Source organism: Drosophila pseudoobscura, chromosome 2 (assembly GCF_009870125.1).
Source record: "Drosophila pseudoobscura strain MV-25-SWS-2005 chromosome 2, UCI_Dpse_MV25, whole genome shotgun sequence".
NCBI lineage: Eukaryota > Metazoa > Arthropoda > Insecta > Diptera > Drosophilidae > Drosophila > Drosophila pseudoobscura.
The window spans coordinates 29,816,294-29,830,715 of NC_046679.1; the positions used below are offsets into that span (position 1 = coordinate 29,816,294).

At 40.3% G+C, this 14,422-nt stretch overlaps 1 protein-coding gene across 4 annotated transcripts in view; it reads left to right on the forward strand.

The window, feature by feature from the left end:
- The window catches only part of sr (zinc finger domain-containg protein striped), a 52,534-nt gene extending 39,053 nt beyond the window's left edge, over positions 1-13,481 (forward strand). For 2 of the 4 annotated variants that reach the window (XM_033384285.1, XM_002138022.3), the window contains 2 exons: positions 5,940-6,635; positions 10,587-13,481. In XM_033384285.1, the coding sequence (XP_033240176.1) occupies positions 5,940-6,635; positions 10,587-12,697 (2,807 nt within the window). In that variant the 3' untranslated portion in view covers positions 12,698-13,481. Of the gene's footprint in view, positions 1-189; positions 809-5,939; positions 6,636-10,586 lie in introns of those variants that run through there. The other 2 variants (XM_015182848.2, XM_015182849.2) reach the window with 2 other exon arrangements.
- The last annotated feature ends 941 nt before the right edge of the window (positions 13,482-14,422 follow it).

Sequence of the window (14,422 nt, forward strand, 5' to 3'; positions counted from 1 at the left end):
GCAAACTGTTGATTGGCTGTTCTGCGCCTGCGCAATGAAAAATGGCTGCAACAAAAGGGAGGCAACCAGACCTACGATTGGATCCGGCACCGAAAACCGGCCGGCTGGCTCTATATGTATTTACAATGACGTCGGTCGAGCCGACGGTCTGCTCTGGCTCTCTCCCGTTTCGAGTTCGATTTTTGTTTTGTGGGGCGCGTGCCGCCAGTAGGGGCAGGCAGGCATACCACGTACCACGTACGTTGTTTGTTGAGTTTTTCATTCATAAAACCCGAAAGAGGGCTCATCTCGTGCCTCAGTTGTGTTCGAACAAGCAAACGCGACGGTTGGGAATACCAAAAAAAAAGAAACAAAACAAAAAAAGCTCCATCAAGAAAAATCCAACGGAAAATCATATCTAAAAAAAAGCCCCACATATAATAAAATATCCAATAAAATAAATTTAAAAAAAATCTCTTTGTGCAGTGAAAGCAAAAAAAAAGTGTCTCTCTCGCAAAAAAAAAATATATATATATAAAAGGAGAGAGAAAATTGTCGTTATCAAAAGTAAAAGTGAAAGGATAATTTCCATGAATGAAAATATGTTTAGATGTGCAATATTTTATTGATTTCTTGGCCCGCCTCCTCGTGTGTGTCGTGTGAGAGAATTGAGAACCTTTTGGGCCTAGGCAACTAAAAGCAACAAAGAAAAGCCAAGGAAAAGCGAAAGCCTAAGAAAAGCTGTAGGAAAGCCGCTTGTCAAGAGGGCAAGAAAACAAACAAACAAAAAAACCCTTTGAATTCTTCTGCAAGTGCCATTGCGATCCAGGTGGGTTTTCCTTTGTCTAAAACAATATTTTCCATTGAATTATGAGGACAAACAAATTAAATTTATGGCAATTCAAAGGCCACATCAATTTTATTTGTGATTTGTGTGTGTTTTATGGAATAAAACTGATGGAAAGATAATGTTTTGGGCGATTGTATGAAAAATGATTTTTCGGTGGCAAGTTGTTGGTGGAAAAGTGTTGCTATGAGAAATATTTGTGTGTTTGAAGGTTTAAAAAATATAATAAAAAGTGTTAGATTTTCTAGGAATTTATCTGTGTTCAACCAAAGCTATAGATAAATTTTCGATGTGATTTTTTGTATAGAAAAAAATCTGATATTTATTTTATTTTGAAAAAAAATATAATTCAAATTTTGTGAACTTTTAGAAATTCTTGATGTGATTATAGAAAAAAATCTAACATTCTTTATTTTACTTTGTGAAAAAAGATTATTTAACTTTTGTGCCATTTTGGATATTTTAAAAATTTCTAGAGCATTTTCAATAAATTTAAGAAAATTTGTTGCCTTCCAATTTGAAAAAAAATCGCATGATATTTGTATCTAACCATTGCCACTGCTCTTTTCCTCTTGTGTATCTTTATGTTCTGCTTAGATTTTGTGTCGCTGAAAGATATATAAAAATTCATTTAACGCATAATAAAAATATCTGCACCTGAGAGACAGACAGACAGACAGCTTTATGGCCTGCAACTATGTATCTAAAGTGCAGTGCAGAATTTTTGTAATTAAATTATTGTCGTACAAGTTGACGCTCAATTAAAGACAGAGAGCAAATCTCTGCTGCTCGTTTCAGCTGCTTTTACAATTTAATGGCAAATAATGCAGTGTTCCGTGTCCCGTATTCGTATTTGTATCTTTTATATGCCTTACCGTGCCCCCCCCCCCCCCCCCCTTTCCCGGTCGAGCAACTAATGGATTTCGTACTCCTTCTTTGGTTTGGAAAATGGAAAAACAATTAGCAAAATGATTTACATGCCAGCTCTGGCCCATAACCGAACGAAAAAGGAAGAAAACCATGTTTTTACCGCAATATTTAACAAAATAATTATGAGATCAAAACGAAAAATGCCGACACATCAGAGTGTGGCGCGTGGAGTGGGGCGAGTGGCCACCAGAGTTCATTTAACACTTGCTGCCGCACCTCCGCAGGTTGCGCCAAATGGCACTTTGACATGCCCCCAACCACCCCACGCCTCTCCCCCGCTCCTCCGCTAAGTGGCCAGGCTTTAAGCTTTGGGCCGTCGGGAGTTTCCGTCTGCTGCCAAGTCAAACAGAAGACAATTTTCATTTAAGTGCCCACTAAAATGATTTTCAACAAGCGAAAGACACAACTTTATAAAAATATACATAGAATCCCTCATGGAATACTCTCCAGAGAGAGGGGGTCTAACGTTTTGTGACTAAACGTCAAAGATACTCTTGTTTTGAAACAAAAGATACACCATAAGGCATGTGTATTAAAAGGGAATACTTTGTGGTGAAAACTGTGTAGATCCTAAAGATATTCCTCTAAAACTCAACAATCTGTTGGAGTTTCAGGTGTTTTTTACATATTTTCTGCAAAAGATACATTTTATAGGAATAATTCTACAAAAATCACTTAAAAGAGAATACTTTGTGGGGAAAAAATGATAGTTCCTAAAGACATTCCCTGAAAACTCACCAAACTGTTGGAGTTTCAGCTGTTTTTTACAAATGTTCTACAAAAGATACATTTTATAGGAATAATTCTACTAAAATCTACGAAAATAGAATTCTTTCTGGTGAAAACTGTGTAGTTCCTAAAGATATTCCTTGAAAACTCAACAATCTGTTGGAGTTTCAGTTTTTTTTAAAATCTTTTCTACAAAAGATACATTTTATCGGAATAATTCTACAAAATTCAATTAAAGGAGCATATTTTGTGGTAAAAACTTTGTAGTTCCTAAAGAATCTAAAGAAATAAAGTACCTTTGCTACAAAAGATACATTTTCCTTTCATTTTCATTTCACTCTTTTTTTGCATATTTAATGTATCTTTCAAGTGTATCTCTGGCTTCGGTGCCTCGTTTCGCCTTAGATACTCTTCATCTGTTGGTTTTTTTCGTGTCTGGGCCTGCGGCTGTTTATTTTCATTAATTGTTCTCATGAGGAAAACAGCAACAAGCGACGAACCCGAACCCGTAGTCGCTGCCGCCGCCGCCGCCGCCGCCGAACCAGGGCCGTGTTGTTGGCATGAAAAGTGTGACAAAGTGTTACGCATGCAAAAGATACATTTTCATCGTATGGTTTTTGTTGTTCTCCATGTTAACTTGTTGGACTCTCAGCGCAGGAGGAGAGGGGGAGCTGCATGAGGGGTATCCCGCTGTGTGAATGATGGACTTTGTTGCCGCCTCCGTCTCCTGCTTCTCTTCTCATTCCATCATCGTTTTTTTTCGTGTCGCATGCAACTTGCATGTTTTCTATCTATGTATCTGCAAGATACTTTTACCCCCAACACACAGATACACATACAATTTGACTAATGATCTTCTCTCTCTGTTTCTCAAATTTCTTTTTCTTTATTTTATTTTGTATTTTTTAATATTAAAAAATTCCCAAGGTTGCCAAAATCCACCAAATATGGCATAACACAGCAAAATAAATAATAGTTTGTAGTTTATTTTTGGAGCCGTTAAGTAGCCAAAGGTCGCGGCATCTTGACGCGTCTTTAATCCCCAATGAGGGGGGCGGGGGGTAGGTGGTCCCAATGAAAACACAACAGCATCTTTGCAGCTTCTTGGGTGTCGGTAAGGGGAGATCTCTGGGTCACACAGAGCAGCTGTGGCCCCACAGATACGTGCCTCTACTCTTGGAGATACTCCTCTCCTCTGAAAGATACTCCTCTCCTCTGAAAGATACTCCTCTCCTCTGAAAGATGCTCCCTACCTCGGCTGAGATACCTCTCCTCTCATTTGCCAAAGCAAACAAATTGGCGCCCCATCTATCGGATTGTTAACACTCTCGGCCGTACCATAGAACCCCAGCGCGTAACTACAGATATTTCTGGCCCCAAGAGTCGCCGTCTCCGTCGCCGTGGCAACCGGTTCCGCAGAAACTTAATTAAAATAATATCAACATAACAATTTTTGTTGTTTTTTCTTCTTCCTCATCGGAGCCGTTAAATGTATCTACACATCCATCTATCTCGCTGTTCCCTCGCTCTGTCTCTGCCAATATTCATTCATGGGCAAAAGATCTTGACGTCCGTCCGTTCTACTACACAAAAATAAAGAAAAATGCTATGCAAAAATATGCAGAGTGAAAGAAAAGACACGACAGAGACGTCGGTCTCCAGACGGGGGGGGGAGGCTGGGGTTGGGGGAAACACACAAGATTTACAATATACATAAACGTAGATACGGATTCAGCTTCGGCTTCAGACACAGACAGTGGCAAGTGGCTAAAGGGGAAGGCGGCATTTAGATTTGAGAGCAAGATCCGGATTATAAAACATAAAGATCCAAAGAGAAAACGTTGCCAGATGGAAAGAAGTGGGGCTGAAAGGGAGAACAGTTCCGCATGGGGTCTTAGACGATCATCTTCGCATGATCTACAGTTTTCGAAGCTTGAAGACCCCTTGAGTGACAGTTTCCAGGCACAAATCAGTGCAAATATCGCAGCACACGTGCCGCAACCTCAAGATACCCCAAAAAATATGATTCTGAACAGGAACAAGAAAATACATACTTTATAAGGTCTTAAACGATTCCAAGCCCATTCCTCCACTTCTTTTGGTCTTGCAGGCCACTTTAGATACTCTTTAGAGCAGATGCTCTTACGCAATATCCCTCTTAGCCAATTCCTACTGTGGCATCTACACAGCTTTGGTTTATATACAGAGGTTCTCTGTTTTCTGTTCATTTCATTTAAGGGAGTGTCAATTGTTAGCCAAGTTATTAAGCGGCCCGGAGAGTTTCGACCAAGACAAAGACCAAGAAAAAACCCAGAAACCAGCAGGAGAAGGAGTTTAGAATCTCCCTCAACCAGTTTTCAGTCTCTGTTTTCGGCGTTTCGGGCTGGATGATTCATGTGGCAGGAGGCACAGATACAAATCTTTGATCGACTGTAAAAATTATTGACTCCAGCGCATAATTTTATGAATGAACTCGAGAGCCGCACAAAAGATACGGCACAGCACGCGCTGGGCTTAACACAAATGTATCTACGTATCTGCGGGTGTCTGTGTGTCTGTATATCTGTATATCTGTGTCTCTGTGTCTCTGGCTTTTGCTTTGGCTTTTTTTCGAATGTAATTTCACTCGGACGCTGTGTGTCTCGAGTGCACTCTTTGCCATGGAAATTATGCGTGAAATCAAATGTAAATAAAAAAAGGAAAAGTGCCAAAAGCTTTAGAGGCTGCCCCATACCCTGTATAGAGGTGGCAGTGCACCTCTGGCGACCTTCTTCAGTGGGTATCTGCCTTGTCGTGTGTGGCTTCTTCGTCGCTGTGGCACGGTAGTTATTTTGGCGCATAGCTGCCTGTCAACACAAGTGCACTTGTAATGCAAATCAACGCGGTCAAGCCTTTTGCCTTCGCCAAACAACACTCGAGAGCGGCGCGGTCTCCTCCGACGATGACGCCACACATCCATGGACAGAGTGAGGAGCTGGCCGACTCGTTTCACAGAGATCTTTCGGTTAGTTTATCTGTGATAAACATCCATAAGATACAACAATTATAAGCCAAGTTTATGGAGACATTTCATACGAAAAATGATCAGCCTCTCTAATTAAGTTGGAGTTTTGGCGATTGCATAAGGCAGGGCGGAGTGGGGGGGATTGCATAAGGTCATACGCAGCGAGTGACCCATAGATGACCCACTTTTACCCCCGGAGCCTCCCTGTGGGAGAGTGTGGGAAAGCCACAACTGTTCTACTTCTCAGGCCCGGGGCAAGTGCTTAATCGATTTTAATATAATTGCTGCCCGACCGTGGGTGACAGTATGTATCTTTTTCTTCCAATTGCTAGACGATCGTTTTTTTGTTTTTTTTGCTGTTATGCAATTGAACAGCTGTCATGGCAAATCAATTGATTTCTTTGCCATCTCCTTAACTAATCAATGGTTTTCCTTTCTCTTTCTTTTTAGGCGGCGTAGCCCCTGGAACTCCATCAGCGGCCATGATCATGGAAGGGCTTGAAACCCTGGTGACGCCAACCCATCACTGCTCATTCCTGCTCACCGAATCGGCCGCTGCGGCCCATTTTAATGTCTTGAGCTTCGACACGTGCCTCTACAAGACGACCACTGCCGCCCAGAGTAGCAGTCCATCGGCAGGTGGTGCGGGCACTGCCTCAGCCTCGTATCTGAGTCCGGCCCAGTTTGGACAGACCTCGGCAGCGGCCTCCACATCATCATCATCGTCATCGTCGTCGTCGTCGCTGTTGCAGCACTATACCACAGCTTCGGCGGCGGCTGTTGCAGCTGCAGCTGCCCATCATCATCATCAACAGCAGCAGCACAACAACAGCAGTCCCAACAATTCCGTTCTACGGGCTCGCAATCAAACGGCCACACCCACGCAGGGCGGCAGTCCCAGCAACGTGGCCGTGCAACCGAGTGCCACGGCCAGCAGTGGTCGCAACTCGGCCTCGCATCTGAGCCTGCTGAATACCAGCCAACACGGCGGCAGTCCTGTCACAGCCACCACGGGCGATCACACGGAGGGGCACAAGCATCTGATCGAGGCACTGCCGGGCGATCTGAACACCCCGGTGACCACATCCAGCGATATACCCTCGTTCTTCGGGCCATCCACAGTGGCGGAGCCACCTCCAATAACCGGTAAGTGTTAGCCCAAAACAGGGAGGGAAAGGAGTGCCTTTGAAGCCAAGGAAACCCCCCCAAAAGGGCTATCTTTAGGCCGATTTTTAGGGCTTCTAATGACTAGTGCCCCGAAGAGCAGTGCTGCAAAGTCTAGGCCCCACAAACAAACTTCAAAGCTTCCCTTGAAACCAGAGTTTTCTCCGTTGAAAGATTCCTTCTTTTTGGCCAAACTTTCGCCCATAAAATAGTTTAAACAGATATTACCTATAGGCTATATATATACCCTAATCTGTAAGCATAAATCTTCGTTGAAAAAACCCTCGAAAACATTTATAGACCCTCTGTTTTTTTGTTTGTTTCGCCTTGAAGTTCGTTTCTTTATCGGCCTGCTAATGGATGCTGTTGCAGCAGCAGCAGCTGCCACATGTGGCAGTGGCACAGCCAGTTGCAGTTGCAGTTCCTGCTGCTTGGAGTCTAGAGTCCACCAACTAATCCGTTGTCAGTCTTAAGACTCAACATAAATCAGCCTCAAATGGAAGTATGCAAAAAAAAAAAAACAAAAGAGAGAAGCAAAATTGTCGTATCTTTTGGCTTTAATTCTCTTTCTCTTGGCTTTTCCTTTCTTTCCCCTACCCGCAAAAACAAGTTCAAAATCTAAAGCAAACATTTCAAAATTTCAGTCAAGTACCAATTTTCGAGATTTTTTTTTTGTTTTCGATTTATTTGATTTATTTATTTTTCATTTTTTGTTGGTTTTTTTTCTCTTTTATTTTTGTGTTAATAATTTTGTTGTTGTTATTATTAAATTATGGGGCATGTTAAGAGGTCTCCGGTCTCCAAGAGTCTTATACATCGTTTCTTTCCATTTTGATTACGCGGCCGTAAATATAAATTAATAAAAATGTTGACATCCCAAATGGCTATATCTCTATATAGACTATAGAGAATTTATGTCATAAATGTCTCGGGATACCCTTTACATAGAGGGTATTGTGGTTTAGAGGTGATTTTTGTAGGGATATGAAAGGAAAAAAATTTAATTATAAAAACAAAAACAAAAAAAAAACTATGTAAAAGAAATAAAAAATTATTTAAAAAAAAATAAAGTAAAAAAAATTATTTTACTAAAATAATAAATTACATATATAACAAAAAATGCAAAAATTTAATACAAAAAAATATATAAAACAAATAAGAAATCATATAAAAATATACAATTATTTAACAAAAATAAAAAATTATAATCAATAATACAATTTTTACCAAAAAAATATGTTTATAATAAAATATAAAGTTATATAAATAACAAAAAAATTATTATAAAAAAAAAATGTTTTTAAGGATACAAAAAATGTCCGAAAAGTCGAAAATAGCAACAACAAATCTTTACAAAAACTCGAAAAAAATTCTGTGAAAACTAAGAAAAAAACAATTTAAAAAAAATACAAAAAATAAAAATAAATTAATTTTATTTACAAAAATTATGACAAAATTCCAAAATAGTTTCCTTTCACTTTGAAGACCTTTCAAAACCAAATATTTCCCTCTTTTCGTAGTACATAGACTGGAACCCGTAAGATCATAAATTCCCATATATTTGAGTGTGTAAAAACCGTTTAATCTCCCTCAAACTTAGTCTCTATTCCTTTCTCTTTTAAACATTTTATATTTTATCTTATTTTTGCACTTTTTATTGCATTTTATTTTTTCCCTCATTGCTCATTCTCATCGCTCAGATATTTCTTATAGATGGGACTGCATAATAATAGGAAAACCCAATTTTAATTAATCTCTAGAACAGCAATAAAAAGAAAAAGGCAATAGCAACAATAGCAGCGCATGTATTAAACATTTCCGTTCAGTGTCAATGTTTCGAGAGCAATTTTCTCACTCGCGCGAAACGCGACTCAAGATACGAGGGATATCGCACACACACACGACTATATGTATATATGTACATATTTATCTTTTCAGAGACATATATGTCGCTGCATTTCTAATTGAATTAAGGCAAAGCAAATAAAGTATACTAGATTTGCTGCTGCTATCAAAAACAATTGGGTTTAATTGTTCTTTCTTTCGTTCGTACAAAGATACATTCTTTTCCAGACAGATTTTCACTTTGGAGATACATTTTTTCATGACAGACTTACAGATTAACTTTGAAGATACAATTTTCTAGCTTGGTTTACTCCGAAGATACAATTTTTTAGATAGATTTAGTCTAAAAAAATTTTTATCCAGACAGATTAGCTGTGGAGATACATTTGCCTTGGGGATATATAGTTCAAGATAGATTTACTCTAAAAATACACATTTCTAGACAAATTTTGTCTAAAGATACATGTTCCTAGACAAATTTAGTCTAAAGATTCATTTTTCTGGACAAATTTAATCAAAAGATACATTCTTCTATACAAATTCACTCTAAAGATACACTTTGTAGACAAATTTAATCTAAAGATACAGTTTTCTAGACAAATTTAGTCTAAAGATACATTCTTCTATACAAATTCACTCTAAAATACACTTTTTTAGACAAATTTACTCTAAAGATACAGTTTTCTAGACAAATTTACTCTAAAGATACTTTTTTCTTGACAAATTAAATCTAAAGCTTCAGTTTTCTAGACAAATTACCTCTAAAGATTCAGTTTTCTATACAAATTTACTCCAATTATACTTTTTTCTAGATAGATTAACTCTTTGGATACATTTTTCTATACAGATTTTCTTGCATCAATTGAAAATGCATAAAATCGCATATATCTTTCGTATGTTTTTTCGAAATAAAATAAGTTTTTGGTTATAAAGACAGAAGCCAAAAAAATGTCACTCATAAATTCTGTGCCCCCACGCACAAAAAAAAAACAAACGCTGACCAAAGCCAAAACAATAAAAAAAAACACAAATAAAGAGAAACAAAAATAAAACGGAGACACAGAGACAGAAATCATAGACATGGTTGAGTTTTCAAATGAAAATCCATTAAACAATTTGCATGACAATGACAGAGCGGCTTTTAATCGCCAAAATTGGCAAGAGATTTGGGGACTTGAAACAGAAGAGGGCATTAGTTAGTCATGTGTCCAAAAAAGAGAGATGTATAGATCGCTCTCCCTCCCCTAGAGAGACAGAGAGATGTGAGGGAAAGTCTGGCTGCAGACATCTTTCTTTCTTTAGTTTTTTTTTTTGGGACAATAATAATTTGCCCTGACAGCATTAATGAGGCTTGCAATATATATTGTTGTGCTCGTAGAACAATAGGATGATTTTGTTATCGCTAAAAATTCTGTGAATTCAAGCGCACATACAATGCCCCCAGCCGGCCCCCTCTCAGTCCCCCCGCCCGGACTGCAAGCAGATTGATGTCGCTGCACATTAGGCGCACTGCGCACTGCACACTGCACACTGCAACTCAATCAATATCCAGGCTAAAGCCGCACAGTCCACAGGCGGCATTAATGACAAGAATCGTGAAGCACAGAAAAAAAGGAAAAACAAAAAAAAACTGTGCTGGGCAGCCGCGTAATTAGTCTTCTCGCCCGACACTTTTGCCTTGCCCCAAGTGCAACATTTTCTGTGGCTCTCTTTGGCTTCTTCTTGTGGCCAAGATGCTGCTGCTGCTGCACGATGAGCGATGAGCGATGATGCCGACCTCCCGTGTTGTTCGATTTCCGCGAAATCAAAGCGCAGCCCAGCTGCAAAGTACTCCCCGAGTATTCCAGTAGCTACCCAATGCCAATGCCATTCAAGCGAACTGTGATTGATATCGCACCCATGCAATCCCGCAGCAGAAACAGCAGTAGCAGGGGCGGGCAGGCCCAGGGGGCAGGGGTAATGGTAAGAGGAGTAGCCGCCAATCCATTCATTCCGAAAAAGATTTTCAAGGAAGAGAATTTCTTAAAATATATATACAAAAATCTACAAAACTAATTCGTTTCTTGCACTTCTGTATCCATTTTGCAGGCTCTATTGCTTCAGAGGATCTCTCGCTGGAACCTCAAGTGGCGCTATCGGTGGGGAGTCCTGTTTTATCATCCGTTTGTAGTCCGTTGAAGGAGGAGCGTAGTACGCCGCCAGCATTGACTATCGTTAAGGAAGAATCAAGTAATAATAGTTGTAATATGTATCCACAACACAACAACAACAACAACACATCATCCGCAACAACAACAACTACAACAAAACAGACAACAAGCGAAAGCAACAACAACAACCACACAACAACAGAGAGCGTTGATTCGCCAGTTAACACTCAACAACACCAACAACAACAACAACAGCTGCATCATAGCAACAACAACAACTCTCACCAACAACAACAACAACAGCCACAACACAGCAGCTCCCCGCCGCAGCATCAGCAACATCAATTCCAACAACAACACCAAATATTACACCAACAACAAAATCAACAACCACAACAACAATTGCCACATCATCACCACCACCACCACCATCATCATCATCATAATAGTCATCTACAGCAACAACAACAAACTCAACAACAACACCAACAATCTCAACAACAGCTGCAACAACAGCAACACCAACATCAACAGCTGCAACACCAACAACAACAGCAACTCCAACAACACCAACACTTTCAACAACAAGTACAACAACAACAACAAACTGGCAAAATCTCATATCGTGGCATTTTCACCACAACAGGAAACGCAATGAATGCCGCAGCAGCAGCCGCGGCTGCCCAACAGCAGCAGCAGCAGCATCAGGCGCAACAGCAGCAACAACAACAACAGCAACTTCCTTCCCCACAATTGAGTGTCCTACCCGGACAGATGTCGCCGCCATCAAATAGTTTGGGCAACAGTTGGGGCCTCCCCTCGCCGGACAAGTCGCTCTTCCAGCCACCGATGTTCGCACACTACGCCACCATGCAACAGCAGCAGCAACAACAGCAGCAGCAGCAACAGCAACAAGCTGCCGGTGCCACACCCTCGCCATACGATGATGGACGGGCAGCGGCAGCAGCAGCCGCCGCCCAGCATGCGGAACTCCTGGGCTTGTCCATGGATTGCGCACCGTTGCTGCTGAAGCAACCGCCGCCCACATATGCGGGTCCCTCGGTGTCCACGGCGGGGTTCGCCAGCCTGGCTGAGCTCCAGAGCAGCCACGACCAGCTGCAACAGCAGCAGCAGCAGTATGCCGTGCGCTCACAGCTCTCGAGCGTGTCTACGCCGAAATATCAATGGCTGGACTCTCCGGCGGACTATGCGCCACAGCAGCAGGTGCAGCAAGTGCAACAGGTGCAGCAACAGCAACAGAATCTTGTCCTGCCGGGGCCCACATCCTCGGCCAGCTCCAGCAATGCCGCCCTGGGTGTGCTCATCCCCAAGCAGGAGACCTATCCCGACATGCAGCCCAATTCCAATGGAACGGGCTACTCTGGGGCCTCCGGTGGATCAGCAGCTGCAGCTGCTGCCGCCGCCGCCGCCGCAGCGGCTGCTGCCGTGCAACTGGCCGAATATAGTCCCTCCACCAGCAAGGGCCATGAGATACTGTCCCAGGTCTATCAGCAGAGCACTGTGCCGCTTAAACTGGTGCCCGTCAAGCCGCGCAAGTATCCGAATCGGCCGAGCAAGACGCCCGTCCATGAGCGTCCCTATGCCTGTCCCGTGGAGAACTGCGACCGGAGGTTCTCGCGCTCGGACGAGCTCACCCGCCACATACGCATCCATACGGGCCAGAAGCCCTTCCAGTGCCGCATCTGTATGAGGAGCTTCAGCCGCAGCGATCACCTCACCACCCACATACGGACCCACACGGGCGAGAAACCATTCAGCTGCGACATTTGTGGCAGAAAATTCGCCCGCTCCGACGAGAAGAAGCGCCACGCCAAGGTCCATCTCAAGCAGCGTATCAAGAAGGAGTCCAAGTCACGGGGCGAACAGCAGTCACAACAGCAACAGCAGCAGCAGCAGCAACAGCAGCAAACACAGCTCCAACAGCAACAGCAACAACAACATCTCCACCAGCAGCAATATCAGCATCCGCATCATCATCTGTTGCATGCCGCCGATCTGGCGATTGTCACCTCAAGTGCGAGCATGTAGAGTCTAGAGAATTCAGCATCATCCATTGATCCGAAGCCACCAGCCGCCGGCTCGGGGAATCTACAGTCCCTGCAGCAGCCCCATCTCGATCTATCGCTGGCCATCAATGAGAGTGGATTCCCGTTTGAGTTGACCTCCGATTATGGCACCATATCGCCGCTATCGAGCCCCCTGAAATTCAATCATCTGTGGGCCAATCACGAGTACTACAAGGACAATCCATCCTCTGAGATCTGATCAATCAATCAATCGCTGATACTGATGCTGAATAATCTTACTAGTTTGTAGTTGTAATCCAGGGGTTGTGCTAGATGGAGAAATCAATTTTCAAGACATTAAATCTTAAAGAAAAACCATATGCTACGATAAAACATACGATAGTTAATATATATCACACATCAATGGAAAAAAAACACACACACAGATTTACTAACCATACAAAAAAAACACACACACAAAATGCTGTTGAAAGTGATCGAAAGTTATCGATATCGATCAAAATATCGAAATTACAAAAACGTGGTGATCGAAAAAATAATGATTTCGGTCGAAATGTTATCGAATATTATTTATTCGATGGATTGATGATGAAAAAGTGATCGATAAATTATCGAAAATAATCGAATTGATGAATAAACATATAAAAAATAATACAAAATATAAAATATACAAAAAAAAATGGGAAAATATTTAACTTATGTCTCTAATACTGTGATCTCATGTGTAATAATTATTAATTTTAATTTCCTTACATAACTAAAAAAAAAAAAACAAAAAACAAAAACCACACACAACACAAAATAATTTTAAAAATTATAATCCTTTCGCCTTTTGCCTTTAGCTAATGTTCATTTTTAAAAAATGCTAACACACAAAAACACACACTAATTTATTGCATTTTAAAAATAATTATAAATACAAAATATATATCGATTATAATGATTAACTTATTGTCTTAAAGGTATAGATTTAGGTTTTAACACACGAACAAATAACTAAATAAAAAATCTTAGCATATCATTTTGTTTCCTCTAAGCATTATAAATTTAAAAGAATTAAATTTACAAAATTAAAGCGAACATTGTTTGACATAATGTTGCTCATTGTACTTCCTTAAAAATGATTCGAAATCAATTAAAAAAAATTATCAGATATGATTATTTTATTTAATTTTATTATTACTATTTTTTAATTTATAAATGTTCAATATACTGTAGAAAACAATTTCTTATTAGTTGTTACAATTTTTTGGATCATAAGTTGAGTTAATTTTTATATACAATTTAGTTTTAAATTAAATTTTGACAAAATATATAACAATTTTTTAAAAAACAATTTATTTTTGGTTTTTGCCTTTTTTTTAAATATCGAAAAACTTCATAAGTGTTAGACAATAGGAATCTTTGATAAGTTTCTAGCTGAAAATGAAGCTGAGCCTGGTCAAGTGTTATGCAGCAGCGCACATCGGTAGCACACACGTATACACCCATACATATATTTAGGATGTTGAATGTTCAGATTATTGTGAAAATAAGGCCTAACGAATACCAAAAAAATGGAACTCTTGTGCTAAATATAAGATATAAGAGGGAGTGCTGAAATACGAATGTAACGAATGGTTTGAAATCTATATATTTTTTAGGCAAAACAATTTATATTGAAAAATATATATATTTGCATAGCCGCTAACTGAAAGACACAAATTAGAAGGGGATTAAGTGTAAA